Consider the following 19,228-nt stretch of genomic DNA (forward strand, 5'->3'; position numbering starts at 1 on the left):
GGGCTTTTTTTGGGTGCATGTTATCAACCATTTTATTATGGCAAAGACTGGTGCTAAAAGTAAAAATACTCCAAACTACTTTTAAGTTCATAGCATTGAATGTTAAACATCCATACTAATCAGCGCTATTGCACTTCCCCCCTTGCTCTGCCACCTCTCCTCTGAATTTAACAGGAAAACAAGTGAATTTGAAAACCTGCCGATTCAGGATACTGGAACTTAAGTTGTATTTTAAACACCTTTTTTTTTCCCATTACCGTCATCTAAATTCTTCCCCTACGCTAGTCAGTGTGTTCAGTAACCCCTTCTTGTTCCCTACTTCAAGCCATTTACTTCTTGGCCTGTTCAGGAAAAATCCTGTTGCTGTCAGGGCTCCCCACACATTACAGCACACAGTCTAAGGCACAAGGAAAAGGGTTAAGGACAGAAGAAAAGTTTCCATAAGATACTTAAACATATTGCACGATGAGGCTGCAGAAAAACTTGTATAGGAGTTAAAATGCAACAGGAGAGCAGACCTAGTAAATTTAGGGTTTCAAATTTTTTTCCTCAAACTTGTAAACCACTTCGCAGGCTCTAAACACACTCACGCAACAAATCAGTAACTTTTACGAGAAAAACAACTATGTCTTTTTGAAGCACAACAAATACCTGAAGTCATCTCCAACTCACAATTGTCTGGGAATAGGTCAAATGACACAAAAATTAGGTATACTGCTACACAGTCTGTCAAAGAAATAAGTCCTAAGTAGAATGTCAACATAATGCTGAGAACATCTCTCTCCCAAAACAATTTGTGAGCAGAAATGATAACTGTGGAGTGACGCATCCTATTGATGGGGAATATGCATATATGTTTTTTAAATACACAAGATCATTTCTACCAGTAATTAAACACACAAGAGTAACCAGTAAGAAGTCCAAAAAAAATACTGCCTTATGAAATTAAATAATTATTGTACATCTACAATGAAAATAATTAATTTCTGTCCACAGCCATAGAAAAACATTTCACATTGTATATGTGAAAATGAGTCATAAAATACATAGTGACTTACTAGTATTTTAAATGTCAAACTATGGATGGAGCTATGGTTAGTTATTCTGTTTTATAGCATTGCTTTAACTGAATGTTCTGAATTTTTACAAGACTGAATGCAAACTACAGATTAAAATATACAACAGTTTTTTCTCTGTTATCTTGCCAGTTGGGGAAAACATTAGAATGCTGCAGCATATTATTTATTCCAACAAGTAACTGATCTCAAAGTTTTTAACAACTGGTGCAATATTAAACATATAAATGCTTTATAAAAGAAAAGGACTTCACAACTACATTTTAAATGCACTTAAGTGAAGTCACACACTATCAAATGCTGACTCTGCTACTGAACTAAATCATCTCACTAAGACATTAATCACATTTTTGGCTTTGGATTCAGTCCTACGAACCTACAATCACTTTTTGATCACATTACATAAGCACGGATGGTAACGTAACATTTTCAAAGGCTCCTGAGTGTCAATGGGATTTGACACACAAGTCATTTAAATGCCTTGAAATCATTCATTATATTTGAACTTGCAGTGAAGGACACTCAGTTATAAGAACTATGTTTGCCTTGTTAGCCATGAAAGATAAAGAGTTCTTTTTGGTTTGAACCCAATCGTGTTATTTTCAGGGCTTCTATAACTAGGCCCTCCCAGTAAATAAATCAAAACTCAACCTTCACAAAAAAAAAAAAAAAAAAAAAAACAGCAAAGTGCATTACACCCTATGTTACATGAGTAGAATTCAGGTGGCCTTATTCCAGTCTTGAGCTTTTCAATATTTGAATGTGAACAAAAAGGCTGAACAATCTCAGCAAGAGAAACGCAGCAAGTCGAGACTGGCACCCCCTAGGCTGAAAATGTGCACTGATTCCTGATCTCCATCAATGTTATTCATTTTTTTTCATGTTCCAAGGTGTAGAAACAAGTTTTAGCTATTTTTCCTTACAAATCTTTCAGCCTTACACATTCCATTATTATCCTCACTCCTCTTAATGACATATGAAAGGTAAAATAAATTTTGATTCCTTTCTTACAGTTTGTCACCCAAAGCTGGTGTTTGATAGTACCCATCCACTGCAACAAAAAGCTGTTCTGTACTTCCTCTGGAATATAGCTCCAATGAGTACCTACAGGTTGTACAGAGTATGAGCAACCCTGCCCTCTGCTCTCACCCAGTCACCACTCCAATTTTGATCCTATAAGTAGTGAGTGCCATAACCAGTGGACAGCATTCAGCATTCCCCACGTGCACCTTCCATTCATAAATCTCCCATTATGTTTGCAGTAAGATAACAAATAACTTGGCTTTCAATCTCCTGTGCATTTCCCCCAACTTTGTAACTACACCTCTGTAGCTGAACTCATTTGTCTTTCTACTAGCCTCGGGTATTTCCTGGTCTATGTTGTATCACACTTCTCTCCTCTTTTACCCAATTACTTTGGAAAGCAATTCCATTTTAGGATTTTGTACTATTCTAGTGCAGAACACTGATTTATTAACAGTTGACAATTTTGTAAAATGTCAACTTGATATATTATTTTTCCAGTTTAGAAGGCTCTGTGTCTCTAAAGTACAAATAAATATTTTCATATGATTGCTGCTCCAAATTCAGGTTTAGTAAAATTAAAGTTTTAACGAAAAATGTATTTATCTTATATTTCAGTCTTTCCATGGCAGCTCTAGCCAGGTGTACATGGCTAGGACTTACAAATAATAACAAATCATGTAAAGCTGAAAGAAACAAGTAGAAAGCTTTTCTTTACAACAACGAAAAGGCATTTCCTATTCATTTTATAATCTTAGCAGTGCAGCAGTACAAGAAAGTGTTATACAATAATCTGCCAAAACAGAAATAAAACCTGCTAATCTCATCTCCTCTCAGCATCTAACTAATGAGAAATGCAACTTAAGTAAACACTATGTATGCTAAATCACAGGGGGGTTGGTTAAGTGTTTAGCTTAATAATCAAACATGCTATCAACAGCAGTAAGTCTTGTTTGGAAACAACTTTGACATAAGCAATCTGTTGAGCTGATCAGTGACCCACAAATCTAAACTCCCAAATTTAACTAGCTTGCTCTACATTAGTCCACTTTTGCATTTTAAACATGCAAGTTCTGTTAATTCATACAATTAACACAAGACAAGCACTAGCTTATTCTCCTGAACTACAAGTCCATTTGCAGCCTGTTTTAAGTAAATAAATTACCAGGATCTCTCAAACAGCTTAAATATTGCCCTCCATTATGCTACTTACTCCTTCAACATCTAAAGTAAAATTGTAGAAAGTATTGATATTTACCATTCTGTGATGTGCACCTTGCTTTGTTATAACACAGTTGCACATAAGCAGTGAGTTTTTTTTCTAAAGAGTTTTAATCAGTATGTGAAGAAGTTTGCAGTGGCTATGTAATTAATTATCAAGCTAGCTCAAATTTTTTGTCTAGCCACTTGACATTTTCCTTATAAATTTATAACTAAGCCTTTATGCAAGTACAGCAGATCTAAAATTTGATGGCTGGAGGACAGAGAGAACAAGGTCACCCAAAACAAGTTTTATTCTCTGACAAAAACAAAAATACCTCATTTTTCTTTTCTTCTTGTGAGGACATAGAAGAAAAGGTAAAAGGAAACTAAAGGAGTTATCTAAATGTTAACATGCTTTACCCTCCCCGCTTCCCACTTCCTTCAAAACTTTGCCACAGTCTAAATTAACTCCTGAGTGTAGACGTTTGTGATAGCCTTTCTCATGTTGTACTTTGAAAGCTCACTGTCAGGAGCGCTTATTCCACCACTGTTCAGGTGAAAGACCCCCAAGCAAGACCGCAACTACTGCAGAGAGCAGCGCGGACCAGCTGCACAGGTACTACTTTTCTGCACTAAGTTAGTACTGGTCACCTGGCCATGGGAAGTGAGCTGCTACACGTGCCGTTCAGGGGAAGGCTGGGCAGGGAATAGCACTCTCCAGCAATGGAGTCAGGTGCAAAGTTGGGATGAGACCCCCTACTCAATGTGCTGTGCCTTTGTCCTATTTGACACAGCACACTTCCCAGGTCTCAGGCAATTGCATTTCAATTACCAGGGTAGAAAGAATTCAGCATGCACATTTTGCTTTAAAGTTCAAGGGTTTTAAACATACAGTGAAAAAACAATCCTTCATCTCACATCCTTCATCCCGTGACAGGAGAAGGAAACCTTTACACAGACTGGTATTTTGGCTTTTCCATCTTCAGTGATCCAGATTAATGCAAATGTAAACTGTAATCTTCACAGCTGTCATTTTCACATGGTAGCTTTTACTATTTTAAGTGTTTAAAGTAGACAGCCTAGATTTATTTACATGAACAGAAACAAGGGTATTGCAGTACTTGCAGAAACCATTACATTACCCTCACCATTTTCCTATTTCGAAATAGCATGGAGAAAGTGTGGGAACAAGCCTCAACTTTTTATTTTCCTCTACAAATTAAGACTGAAGGGATAAATCATAATCAGTACTCTTATTTCATCTAATTCAGACAGTGGGAAATCAGGGCCAAGTTAAATATTTCATTCGCTTGCACGCAGAGCAAACACCAAAGGCTGTTTCGTTAGATCAGCTTTTTAAGCATTTTTGAAGGTAATCTTAGGCAAAGGCACAGTAACCAAGCACTGAGTGATCATTAACAGCAGAAAATAAAAATGAACCCCGTATCATTACCTCATCCTGGACTCTCATCCAAGCTATGTGTAACCTTCTCAGTACATGAGAACAAGGAAGTTTTAACTACCTAACCACTGTGACAGTCTGCAGCTGCAAACTACAACTCTAGTGCCTCATTAACTACGTCAAATTAATGTTGAATCCTGAACAGAAGCAGGAGTTAAAAGGAGTTTTAAAAATTAAGCAAGCAGCAGTATCAGCCCATAACTCTTCAGTCATGTCTAGGCTCCAAGAAAAGGAAAAGAAAGAAAAATGAATGTTTCCACGATTCTGCTTGACTTTAAGCTTTTAATCATACATCTCTGTACCTTCTTCAGCTGCATCCTTTACTGATGGAAAGCCCCTTCTGAAAGGAGACCACACTAATCTTCACAGAATGATGTGGGTTGTAAGGGACCTTAAATATTATATAGTTCCAACCCCCCTGCCATGGGCAGGGATACATTCCACATCTTCTCTCACCCTCCATTTTCATCAAAGCACCACAGTAGTCTAGGAAATTAAGTGGAAGGTTTCAGAGGTGTTTTTTTTTTTAAAAAAAGTGTCTCCGACTATGAAACTAATGAATAGCAAATACGTGAATTATGAACTTCATGTACATTGGTTTCTTGCCCCCATCCCAATACTTTTAATTAACACCCTACTCCCTGCAAACAGTAGGCTGGCAAATTAAAGTTTTGGAATTTTAGCTCTCTAAGCATCATTTTTCTCAAGTCAATTTATGTAGATGTTTTTGTTCTGTTACAGGAAGGTGAAACACTATCTATATCCCACCAAACAAAATGTATATGCAATGAATTAAACACATCTGCAGCTATCTTTAGATGGTACAAATTAAACTATCAGCCTATATCTTTTGTGGTAAGGATAACACCACATTCCATGTTTGCTACATACTGTGCTACATGATTTTAGGAGAAACAGTGGTTTCTGAACAATATCCACAAGTAAACAGCTGAAAACAAACATACAGAAACATTCATTCAGGCCATCTGTCCAGCTAGCTCATAGAAGACACTTGTCTTTCATGTCCTAGTAGTAGTTTTGTTGCAGCCATGATGCCCTAAGGATATAAGCAAGATTGATTTGGGGGACAGAGGTAATATCTAGGTATACACTTCAAAAAAGCAGACCAGCTTCCCCATACACAGAAGAAAAAGCCTGTGCCTCAAAAAGCTGGTCTAGTTTTTCCAAACTAGGAAACTTTCCAAACTCAGTTGTGCTACTAAAAATGTAACATCTACCTTCAGAATTTGTCCTGCATAATAATGAGGGACAAGAAAGCTAAGCAGATGAAAGCACCACTGATTAACCAGCTAATAGCGAATCCCAAGATGAGGATCAGGTACACCATTTCCCTTACCCTCTTCTCTAACTGCTTTCACAGACACCCAAAGAATGCAAGTCTTTAGAGCTCCCATTTGTGTCACAATCCTACTACATAACCTTAAAATGAGTACAAATGCATTTGGATCATAAATTGCCTTAAGTATTTATTGGTTGAGTGGCCTTAAGTAGTCCTCAAACAAAATTAAAAAAAAAAAAAAAGGCAGCAAAATCATCTCCAATTTCATTTTTATGACATACATACCAGGAAAAATACTACTAGAATAGTAGTCAAAGTCATGTTCAAACACAAAATGTTTCTTTTACAGCTTTTTCACCCTGGAAATTGGTATCTTCTTGTGCTACAATAAGTCTTTAGCTACACAATCCATCTACATGACTGCTGCAAAAGCAGCCATTTCAGTTTTTATAATTCTGTATTAAAAGTTGCAAAGAAATTTAAAAAAAAATTATAAATAAAAAAACTATAAAAAAATAGAAATCCACACACAACTTCAACATTTCCAACTACAACATAAAGACTACTTAAAGCACTTCTGTATTCAAGTTTGCCACAAACATGTTGCTAATGGAAGTCAGAAACCAACTACTAATTCAGCAATCTGAAATAAGGACAGAATGTTAAGAAGAAAGCAGCTAGATCACTTTCTGTCTCAATGGCATCTAGGACTATGCTGGGAACCTTATGTGAAGAGGGGGAAAAAAAAAAAAAAGAAACTAAAATTACAGCAACCTCTGAAAGCTGTAGTCTTAAGTTCCTCAAAGCCCTGGTCTAGTTTTGTTTAGTTTGGGTTTCCAATTAGAGCAGTTTCAAAAGCAACCAGTAATTTCAGTTATCTGAATTTCGGATGCGCTTCAGAAGACATGTCAGCTCAGGCAACTGAATACTAAAAACCTGTAACGCTAGAGTTCTCATTACGCCTGGAAGTGACGGAATGTCCAGTATTTTAGTTTACTTTGCAACACATCAGTTTAGTTTGCTATATAATGATATATATCACTGTGTTTTTCTTTTACCTTTTGAATCTGTCTTTACAAGCCACTTGAGCAGGACAGGAAGTGTTAATTATTCACCAGAAAGATTTCTGGTCTTTCCTGAATTAGTCACATGAGAACATTAATAGTCAAAGGAGAGAATGCATCACAGAATAATGGATAATAATGGGGTCCTATCTTCATCAAGAGAGTGCTGCAAAACCACCTGAGACTTGCAGATGTGTAATGCAGGCGGTTCTTGCTCTTCTAATTGCATAGCAACTCTTCTGATTGAAAGAAACTTCCTCCACCCACCACAAACACTTCCTTCCACATGAACATCCCTGCAAACATGTCAATCGGTCAATATTGTCCTAGAGCAAGTTCTGATTTAAAAAAAAACACCTCTCTCTAAAGGACAGGGCTGGAGAAGCTGTAGATACTCCTTGCTACCAAGTCTTTCATCCAAGGCTCCTAAAGCACAGTTGAATTGAGTGATACATGATTCACTAACAAAGGAAAACATCCAAAGGGAAAAGCATGGACTGACTGTCACACAGTGCACCATCAGCAGAAATAGTAGTAAATCCTTTCCAAACTTAAATGCCAAGAAGGGGACCTTTATTTAAAAAAAAAAGGAATATTCTACTACCCTCATTTTTATAGGTTTCTAGTCTCTAAACTCTTGTAATAAATGTAAGATGTATATAAAAAAAACCCATAACCAGCATTAGAGCACAACGTCTATACACTTGGAATTGCAGTACCCAAGAGAAAGTTAAAACAGGAACGTGCCTTGTGTCCAAAATAAAACCAATGCTAACAAACTACAGACAAAAGAACATATAGTGACATTCTAACATCTAACTAATTCTGGAAAATAAATATATTCTAAAATAGGCATGTTAGAAGTATCACAAACACCCCATATTTCACAACACCAGGAGTTACAAGGAGCATAGTTAGTCCACTGTCTTAAATAAAATGAGGAGTCAATTTGCTCCATCTTAGGTTAACTATTATTTCCAAGGCAAGTTTGATTTCAGTTGCTTTGCCATGAAGTATTAAGCACAAAACCCCAATGCCAAGCAAAAGATATCTGAAGTGTTCAAATATTATTATTAATTGTTTTATTTTGAAAGCTCAAAATTAGTTAAGACCTAGGGAAGTTACTGAGTATACATGGATTCATCCTTAAAGCCCTGTATCAGTCATAGCACAGCTGATGGTTCATCCACACTTCTATGTAAAAACAAAAAAACAAAATTTCAGCTGCTTCAAAGAACTACTGTATCTTAATTTTAGAAGATTTAAAATAATTTTAAAAAATCAAGTCATAATGCTTTCCATATTTTTTTCCTAATAAAAACTAAATAATTAGACTAACATGCTTGCAAATTAAAATGGGAGACAATATTATGGAAACACACCATGTTAAAAATGCTTTCACCCTTTCAAAGAAGTACACAGTCAAAAGTCGATTCTAAAAATAGAAATTATTAGATTTTAAACTTATTAATATATTAATGATTCAGGGGAATGTTTGAAACGTGTCTGCATAAATAAGCAAGCATTTATTAAAACACAATTTTAGAAACCATTATTGTCCATTAATTCACTGAAGACTACTACCAAAAAAAGGTAACACTAGGACATCAAACAACGAACAAGCATTACCACATCCAGCACGAATACCTCCTCTTGAAAACGGGTGTCAGCAATACCCGACCTAAGAGTCACCTTTCTCTAGCTAAAAATGCATTTCATTGAGTCATGTTGGAAACTTGTTAAAGAGAAGTTTCAAAGACAGTTAACTGATTTATCAAAAGCTAGATTCCTTAATATTGGCATTATTTTGGACCAAAAAAAGCATCTAATCAACACTTAGAAGGACAATACAATTTCCACTTCTGAGGGGCTCTTGGTAAATGGCAGCATTTTGCCTACTTTCTATATGCAACTTCCTCTGAGACACCTCTAACAACATATAATTAGAGATCAAAATGCTGCTGTTATGGTGACAGGGTTGATCTCAGTAACAGTCATATTGTGAAGGCCGGTTGTCTTTTAGCAATTAAGTCAATGAGGACATGACTTTGGATTCTGTTTTCTTAAGTGCACAATTAAGGGGTTATCATAGAACCAGCCTGCCTTTTTTTTTTTTCCCTAAACACTACTTCCAATCTAGCATTGTGCTCATTTCTTCTCCCCCTTCCTTAGGTGCTTAGGAATTAAGCAGGACTTTCAAGCAAGCAGAAGTTAAATATCTAGATTACTAAAACAGGCCCTCAAACAACTCTCCCAGCAGCAGGCACTATATAGACTAAAGAGCTAGAAACTAAAGACAGTTATAACCAAACCACCTCCTTTTCTCTTACCTTGTCTGACTGCTTATTAAAATTATTTTAGGAAAACCAGATTTTATCTCCATTCCAAATTCTTCATTACTTCCAGTTAGTCTCTTTAATTACAACAAATAAACACTGGAAATCCAACACTAGCTGAAGTACATTTATTAGAGGACATAATGCCAATGAAAGTAATTTTAAAAATAAATTCCTTTAAACCACTAATACAAATACTACAACATTTAGAAACTGAAATTTGTCTTCCTCCCATTGACCTACATTCTTCAAGTTCAGAGCATGCACACGGTGGCCAGATTAAACAGCAGGAATTGAACAGGATACCTACAAGTCTTTCATAAATAACATAGGGCACCATTCCCGGCTGTAGAGAAGACTCCAGAGAACAGATTAAATGTAAAAATCTATCAACAATTTCCTATTACAGCTTCTCTGTACAGACTAGTACTGCGCTTACCACAATGCTACTGCTCAGACACTATTAACAGAGAAATTGGTACACAACACTACAAATGTCTTCCTTCTCCAACTCCTGGAATACTGTAACTCTTCAACTAATACATTCTCCTGTGTCCAGGTAAAGAATAATTTAGTGAGTGGAGCTGCATATTAAATACACTGTTTGATTTCCAAGTTGCAAGACTCCCAAAAAATTTGTTAAAAGAAAATAATTAAGTTGAAACCACACACTCCTTAAGCAAATACAATTCTCACCAATTCAAATAAAAATCCCTATTATTAAAGAAAAATAAATAACATCTTAAATTAGAACATAATGGTTGGGCATTTTCACAGAACCTAAAAATACCAACCCACTTCTACTGCATGTAACATCACCTCCATGGTCTGAAACCGCTGGTCATCCACACAAAGGTTTCATTTTCAGAAAGTATTTTTCAGAATCGTTTTGCATTTGCTGCATATAGTGTCCTCAACAGTATTTTCTTACAGGGCCTTTTCTGTATCCTGAGAAGATGCCTTTCTAATAGCTGCAACTACTCTGACCTAAGTTCCTGCACAAATCTGACATCTAGAAGTCAATTCATGCTGCAGCTAGTGCCAGATTTTTAATTCTTCCAAAACCAGAGAAGAGACTCCACAGCAGTGAGTGCTGTCTATACTGAATAGACAGGAAGGATTTTTTTCCATTTCAGCAAAAGAGATGAAGAAAAAAAAAAAAGGGGGGGGGGGGGGGGGGGAGAGAACAGATCAGTGTAATTTACCAGCATAAACTGAGTAAGAAGTTTTATCTCCAAGATTTAAATAAGGGTTTCAACATAACCAACACCAAATACTATCCAAAAACATTCACAAGACATTTGTGATAACATTTTAAGATACAAAGGTAGTCAGCCAAGGTTGCATATTTGAGGAGATAGAGGAGCACAGTGACATTTTAAACTTCAAAGAATATAAGCAATATTTTGCTGAGAAAGTATATTATGTACATAATTCCTACCAAATGCCTCAAAAAAAGCCTATCTCTATTTATATGCACCAACTTCTAACTTAAAATAATTCTAAAATCCAATAATAATAATTAGCATAGCATGTACTCAAGTCAAAACCAAACATCTCCTATGAATATATCCATCGGGGATCATTCTCTCGAATTAATGCTTTGCACCACTGATTTCAACCTTAAAGAAAATACTGGGTCATGATGCTTCATCAATTCCAGGCTTCAGTACCTCTTCAAGCCCAACATGCAGCAAGAACATTACCACTTTTGTGGAAATTTGATGTTAAATTGGTTAACATTTATGCAATAAAAAACAGTGACAGTATTTCCTTCAAACTGATACCTATAACTGATATATATAATATAACTGTCTACAGACTGGACTTAGCATTAGAAACTTTCAAGAACCTAAAGCATGTTCAACAAAATGGAGCAATATACAAAACACAACATATCTATGCGACCATACCACAGCTGAACATTTTACTGATTAGCATTAAGACAGATATTTCATACCACTAACTGTAGAATAATCATTAGCACTGCCCAAATCATAATACCTTCAACTAATCACAGTTTACAGAAGACACGAAGAAGGTACTGACTGACAGGAAGATAAAAAGAAACCTGGAAGGTGACCTAGACACAAACTTTTAACTCCTCCAAGCTTCAAAAGGCAGCACACAATCTACTTGTTCATTCCACTTGTAGGAGCAGCAGCTATGACACTGAATTTCATTCTGACTGATGAGGAAGTTACAGTTACATTAAAAGGTGCTAGTTACATCTGTCTATAATTACCATAGCATCCATCCACAATGAGAAAGTATTTCTAAAACATTTTATACAAAGATTTTGAATAAATTCATGGTTTAAGCAAGTGTGTGTTTTCTCAAATTCTGGTTTACTGAAGGAGTGAACAGACATTTTTAATCAAGCAGGCCTATTTTTTGATCTTCTTAAATGAAACACCCTCATACACCAGCTGTCTGAATTTATTCACTCCTTAGAATTACCACACAGCAAGAGTAAAGGAAACAAGATCAATTACTTTTTTTTTTCCCCCCATAAAGAAAACAGTTAAATTATGGAACTACTTGTTGCAGGACACTGTCAGGGTCAAGAGTACATATGCATCCACAAAGTCATTACGCAAATTCATAACAAAATAGGTAAGACCTACTAAGCCATAAATCTATAAAACAGAAGACAACCTTATGCCAGACTGCCAGAAGCAAAGGAGGTGTACCAAGGTAAGCATCACAGCATGCTTTCTCTGTCTTTATGCTTATTCCCTCAGCATCACTTACCACCCAAATCAGAAACAGGGCTGGATGCATCTTTGGTCTGATCCAGTACAGCTGGTTTTCATTAAACAACAAAATCTCCTTTTTGTTTTGTCTATTGTATTAAGTACCGCAAAAGAAAGCATTGTTTTCACATTCCTAGAAAAGAGCTTATTACATTTAAAGTATTAAATCCAGTTCATCTGCTTTTACTTTGAGTGCCAATAACCCCCATTCCTAAAGGTAAGCTTCTGCAGCAAATAGAAACCTCAGCCCTGATCCAGAATATGGTACCTTGCAACTGTGGTTGCAAGAGGCAATTACTCACTGTACAAAAAAGTGGGGGGGGGGGGGGCGGGGGGGGGGGGAATCTATCTTTTGGCTTTAGTTTATCTGCTCTTCTAGTTGTATATGACTGAGGGCAATCACAGGAACCTCAAATATTAGCATTCGTTATCCTGCATATTCTTATTCAAGCAGGGAACATGACAAAGTTCAATTCCCAACCACCACTCCCTCCTCAGCTAAAAGCTTCTCTATGTCTCATAATTCTCAGTATCTTCAAAAATTAAGATCCAAGCAAGAAATTCCATTTGGTGTCTCTCCAATGCCCGTTATGATCCTCTGTAACATTTCCTAGGAAAACCTGTAAATAAATCAATTCCTCATCAGTCTCTTTGTCAGTTAAATAATTTGTCACTTCTATTTGTGCAACACACCAGTAGATGTGCTACAGCAGTTAATGATGCCTTTAACTACAAACTGATTCCAGTTCTTTTACCCAAGGATTTGACAGAGCATTAAATAAGTCCATGCATAACATTAAAAAAACAAAACTAAAAATGCAATGTTCAAGTATTTTTAGTCTTAACCTAAGAACAAAACAGAGTACGAGGACCACAGCAGGCAAATTAATTACCTGGTTCCAACCAACTAGTTTCCTGTGATAGATGGCCTATAAACATTCGTAATAAATAAAAACAAATAAGCTTTTATCTTAAAAAAAAAAAAAAAGGGTTAGGTCTTGTACAATTAGCCTTTCTAAAACATAAGTGCCATTAATTTATTGATTTAAATTGATTTCTCACTTTAGAGGGAAGAACTGACAATTCTGATCATCAACACCTGTAGAGAAGCCCTCCCCCTCAGACAGTAGTACCCACACACAGCTATCCAAAAGCAACTTATTTGATCCTCACTGCTCACTATTCACCCAAAGACGCCAGTTAATACTGAGGCCCAATAACCAATAACCTCTCTGGTAGCACATATGTTGCCTTTCATAAACTGACAAATTCATTGCTTATTCCAGCATCTGATCCAAAGCTCCTGTTAAGTGATAACCTGGCTAAGGAACTGCACAATACAAGCCCAGTGAAAACTAATTCTCAGAAGGAAAGGTCCATTTCAACAGTTTACTCAAGCCTTATTTAGGAACATCTATGTGAGGTTTCAACAGTGAGTAAATCAAACTTAGGTTTACAAAGGCATTATGCATTCACAATGACCTACGCAGCCTATGAGATTAGAAAATACTTATTAAAAGGACAGTGACGGAGAGGTCATATGGAATGAACAGCTGTAACCACCAAAAAAAGGAAAAGGCTAGCCAGAGAAGAAGCTTCTTAACAGCACATACATACATACATATATATATAGTCATTATTTGTTTAGAAGCTAAAAGCACACTTTGGTGATACGTAGTCACAAACTAATCATGCTTATGTTAAATGATTCACCATTTGATCAAATGTTTAATTTTAGTAAACAAAATTGAGAAAAGAGCCAGCTCAGCATGGCAGGGACCTGATGATACATAAGTGACTGGAAAATCCAGACTCAGAAAGAAAGTCTGGATTGGGCCTGCACAGAATGCTTGGGGCACAATGTCTCATCACACATATGATGCATGCAGTGTCAGAGAAAGGCAGAACAAATGGTAACATCCTGCAAAACCCCTGCTGGCATGTTCTCAAACAATATTGCCATCAGTTTTAGCTGACTACAGTACCTTATAGTTGCCAGAAATAAGATGAGATGAAACTAATCATACTGTGTTTTCAATCAACTTCCTGCTGGCTGCAACCATTTCAAGAATGGAATTCATTTGTTTTACATCCATTAACACATTTCCTTCTTTTCTGGTTCTAAGGCACTGAATGCAATAGTATGGTGTCAGTCTGGATCATAAGAAAAATAAGCAGCAGTCACTACAGTACAAATAAAATCATAAAAGTATTACCCTCTCTGACATACTCCTTCACAGTATATGCTTCTACTAGCCAAGGAATATTTTAGCTTACAAGTCTCATCTATGCATCTAACCTTTTAACAGTAAAAGCCCCAGCCCTTTGATGAGCTACACACAAATGAAACCTTCATGGAGTCCTTTAAATGGCCAAAGAGGAATTGCCAACATGTAGTTCATTAAAGGATCATGCTTAATCTCTAATAAGCAAAATGGCTTAACTGGAATATATACACATAGTAATATTTTCATGTATTTATTAACTTAGAGTTAAAGATTTTATATGTGCCATAAAGTGAAACAGGTTTCTGGAATGCACTGGTCTAAGAAAAAACCCCAACATTATATGGTTTGTTAATCAGGAAAAGAAGAATTTTTCGAGATTATAAGAATGAGAAGTTAAGCACAGCATAAACTCTAGATGAAGTAAGCTAAAGCAACAACTTGCATACTTCACCCTTTCCAATTTTTGTATACTAAGGCTATTCCAATAAAAACCAAGATAGTTGCCATTGACTAAAGTCTGAGATATAAAAATAGGAAGAGGAGCAAAATATTTCCAAACAATAATTTGTATGGCTTTTTCATAAATAACATGAATACAGATGAGGTTTCCCAATTGAAATAGTTTTGTAAAATATAAAGATCTCAGTGCTCCATTTGAACTTTACTTGAGCAGAAACGACAGGCTGGACATTCTAAAAAGAACAGTAGGTCTGCAGAAGATTTAAGGATGAATTCCATGATCTTCAACAAAACGTAAGCAAATGTTAGCCATTGACCTTAAGCAGATGTTTCAGAAGTTCTGAGCAGTCTCATCAAGTGTCTTCTTTCAGCTATTCATTTTTAAGTCTCTTAGATCTTGAAACATCAAAAGTTTAGTAGTTCTCCACTCACTAGAGATTCCTGAGACCTACAAGATCTGATTTCTAATATAAAATCAAACCTTTTAAAAGAAATATCGAATCCCTTCAACTTTAATGCAATAGTACATACCAGTCGTCTTTAGTAATCTCTTCACATGCCACCACTATTAAAGTGTATCTCGGGAGCTATTTCTATCACTGTTCACCAATAGGCAAGTTTTAGCGCAGAAACCTACAGCTTATTTAAATTTTAATGCTTCTTTAAGTATTTTCCTTAATGTTTCCTATCTCTGTGGATTACTGTAGAAAGCATGCATCTTACTGCAAACAGTCCGGGCTAAGCATTACATAAAACTCAATAAAAAATATTTTAAAAATGCCATCTTTTATACTTGACAAAATTGAGACCTTACTGTTTGACCCCAACACTGAGTTGTCCTGCTACTTACATGGTTCAGGCTTACTCAAGGAGAACTGTGAAAGGATTCTCAACCGTTGGACTGATGGGGACAGGGAAAGATAAAGCAACACTATTCCTCTATGCTACTTTATCTACCAATTTCATGGTAAATACTACATTTAAATTACAAGTTTCAGAACTTTCCATAGCCTTCAACGTCCTGCCGTTAAAGAGCAAATATGGCCCTGTTAGTCCAAAATGTGACTTGACAGACATATAAGTGACATGAAAGTCACAGATAAGACTCTGTCTTAAGACATGTTGCTAGTAATAACCCTAGTTGACATCTAGAGCAGTGGAATTCCAACTTCAGATGCATATGTGGTTTTGCTATCACGATTTACTTTCTTCAGAAAGCTGATATAAAACTGTGACCCCTCTTAAGCGCTCCTGCCAACGCAACTTCACTAGAAGGGCATGTCTACACGGATTTACCATCCGAACTTTTCAAGCACTAGCAAGGCCGAGGTAAATAAGGACAAGAAGACACTTATGTATTTTCCAGTCCTGAAAAAACAACAATCCATAAAGATCTGGAAACTGACAGAGTTTTGGTTTTTGTTGGGTTTTGTTTGGTTTTTTTAAGGGCAAAATAGGTACTTAGTTTGCCACTCTGTATCAAAATGTATCAAAAAGACACGTAAACTGAAAAACATTCGTTTATTCACTGTACTGGTAGAGAAGGTGAGCTTTTTTTCCACAGTGCCGTCTTTCAAAAATATCTTACAACAAACACTACTGCACAGATGACACTCTGAAGGAAGGGGGGGAAGCAAAAAAATACCATTTGAATAGCTGCTTGTGCAAGGGAAACTGTACATTAAAAGAAAAAAAAAGGAAAAAAAAAAGAAAAAAAGAAAAAAAAAAGAAAAAAAGAAAAAAAAAGAAAAAAGAAAAGAAAAAAAAGAAAAAAAAAGAAAAAAAGGAAAAAAAAAAGGAAAAAAAGAAAAAAAAAGGAAAAAAAAGAAAAAAAAGAAAAAAGTAGCAGCTTTAAAAGACAGCGGGTTTTCTTGCAAGCCTCCTGTCACCATTAAGCAGATCCTTGAAGCACCAGATTTTCCTCTCATTATCGCAACGTGCTGAACTAGCCAAGAAGTTCAGGCCAAAGAAAAAGTTCACTTTCAACTTTCTGCAACTCTCCTTTCACACCAGTATCATGTTACAGAAGTCAGTACACTCCATTAGAGATAGCAGCAACTTGCTTTCCGCTACATTACAGAAAACATCAGGCCTAAATACAGGAACCTACCAAAACAAAAATAAACAAAATAATTTACTGTATGTTTATAACCTGTCTCCCAAGACCACTCCCAGCAGGGCCATGGCATTTGTTGCAGTTCAGGCTTCTGTCATAACTCAAAAAAAGTATTTAATCTAAAATCCTGCCACTCCAATAAACCAAACAAATGCACAGTGACATCACTAATTCATTCTTATTGCATCTCTTCTCTATCAGTCTCCACTTCCCCAGAGTACCTTAAATTGTATGACATAAATCCCAAGAAGGTACAATCATAGACAAGTGCAAATCTCAGGTGGGCTCTCAAAAGTCTATTTAGTCACATATTCTTTCAACTTTCCATAAATAAGAATGTTAGGGACTAATATTCCTGTGATATACATTAGAGACACTTTATGATCCTGTGTATCTGCCAGTATACCATCTGCCATGATACATCTGATTTAAAAAAAAAATAAAATAAAAAAAAAATCAATAATTGAAACATCTTCAACAGCAATGACCCTAGGGGTGAGTTTAGCAAGGAACAGGCTTACTTTTTTTTTCACCTTTGGCAAACAGGAATGACCCTACTTCCCTCTTTCTAAAAGAGGAATCGGCCAACAGCTAGCAAGGACCTTCTCTATTGTGAACCTCCCTGCCCTCATAAGGTGGAGACAGAAGTGTGTTTCTGTCCTCAGCCCTTTCCCCTCATTAGTTACGCTGCCCTGCGCGCACAGCAGCGAGCGGGCGGCGGCGGGGCAGGGACGCGCCAGGCACCGCGCTCCGGGCCGGCCGGGCAGCCAGGGGCCGCCTCACTCACCCGCAGCCCGAGGCAGGCCCCGCAGCGCAGCCCGCCGCCCCGCAGCCCCACAGGGGGGGCAGCCGCTCCAGGAGACCTGCGTGTCTGGGGAGGCGAGCGGGCCTGCCCCCGCCGGGCTGCAGGGAAGGCCGCCGCCGAGGTGCCCGGGCCGCTCCCGCCCCCGGGGGCAACGCGGCTGCCTCCCCCCCCCCGGGTCACCCGCTGCCTCCGAACCAGGAGCCGCCGCCGCCCGCGTCCCGGCACGCCCCGCCACACGCCGGGAGGCAGGGGGACACCCCTCTCCCCCCCGTGGGCACCCCCTGCGGCCGCCCCCGCCCCGGGGCGAGCTGCGGGCTCGGCCCCCGTGACAGGCCCGAGCCCAGGGCTGCGAGCTGGCCCGGCGCCCCGGCCACCCTGCCCGCCAGGCCAGGCCCGGGCCCTGCCCCCGCCGGCCGCGGCCCCCCGCCGCCTCGCCCTTCGCCTCGCCGCCCGCCCCCCTCCCCGCGCCGGGCCGGGCCGAGCCGGCTCCAGCCCAGCCCCCTCCTCACCCTCGGGCCTCGCTTACCCCCAGAAGCCGCAGGGGCAGCGCGGTGGCAGGCTGGGCGCCTTGCTGCGCTCGCTGCCGGCGTCTCCCATGGTGGGGCCGGGGCGCGGGGCGGCGGCAGCGGCGGGCGGGGGGGCGCGGGGCTCCCAGCCGGGATTCCAGGCCGGTCAGCTGGAGCCGGGCGCGACCACTGGGGAGGCAGCGGAGGGGACAGCGCGGGAGGCGTCCGGCCGCGCCCTACCGGTCGGGCCCGCAGGGTAACGGGGACGCGGCGCGGAGCTCTCTGCGGCGGCCCCTCCCGCCCACCGGTGTCCGTAACGACCCCGCTGTCACAGCGGGACGCGCCCGTCCTCCCCCGCCGTTCGGCCCGTGACTCAACAATGAGCCCCCCCCACCGGCGCCTTGACTCCCCCTGCCCTGAGCGGGATGGTTTCGCCGAGCCGCCGGATCAGCTGGGAGTGGCATATACCATAGCCCATCCCGGGGGAGAGACGGGTTAGATCGGGGGCGGGAATTAGGAGAAAGGCAGGTTGAGAAGGCCCCTCTAGACTCGAGAAGGCAACGCGCTTCTTTGTGAAAAGGACTGGGGGGACTGTGGCCTGCAGAGCTCCCTGGCGCCGCGTCCTTCTTTCGCCTCTACCCACACGTTAGGCACAGAGTGGTACAGCCAGGGAAGACCGGCGGGGTGGTGGTGCCGGCGCTGGTTGCGCATGCGTAGACGGACTTCGACGCGGAAGTTGGTCGGCGGCGGGCGGGTCCCCGGGGGCCTTCCTCGCTGCCCGGGGCAGGGGGGGCCTGGGGGGGCCCGCATCCCCCACCCCCCCTGGGCTGGGACCTGTCCGAGCCGCTGGAGCTCAGGCGCAGGCCCACGGCCGGGAGCCGCCTCCCCGAGAGG

The 19,228-nt window shown here is 39.5% G+C and overlaps 1 protein-coding gene across 3 annotated transcripts in view; it reads right to left on the minus strand.

Moving 5' to 3' along the window:
* ZFAND3 (zinc finger AN1-type containing 3) overlaps positions 1-18,547 on the minus strand; it is a 145,648-nt gene extending 127,101 nt beyond the window's left edge. The window contains exon 1 of one of the 3 annotated variants that reach the window (XM_056356994.1): positions 18,355-18,547. In XM_056356994.1, coding sequence (XP_056212969.1) covers positions 18,355-18,425 — 71 coding nt within the window. In that variant the 5' untranslated portion in view covers positions 18,426-18,547. Of the gene's footprint in view, positions 1-18,337 lie in introns of all 3 variants that reach the window. The other 2 variants (XM_056356996.1, XM_056356995.1) reach the window with 2 other exon arrangements.
* Between the last annotated feature and the right edge of the window lie 681 nt (positions 18,548-19,228).

Source organism: Falco biarmicus, chromosome 12 (assembly GCF_023638135.1).
Source record: "Falco biarmicus isolate bFalBia1 chromosome 12, bFalBia1.pri, whole genome shotgun sequence".
Lineage (NCBI taxonomy): Eukaryota > Metazoa > Chordata > Aves > Falconiformes > Falconidae > Falco > Falco biarmicus.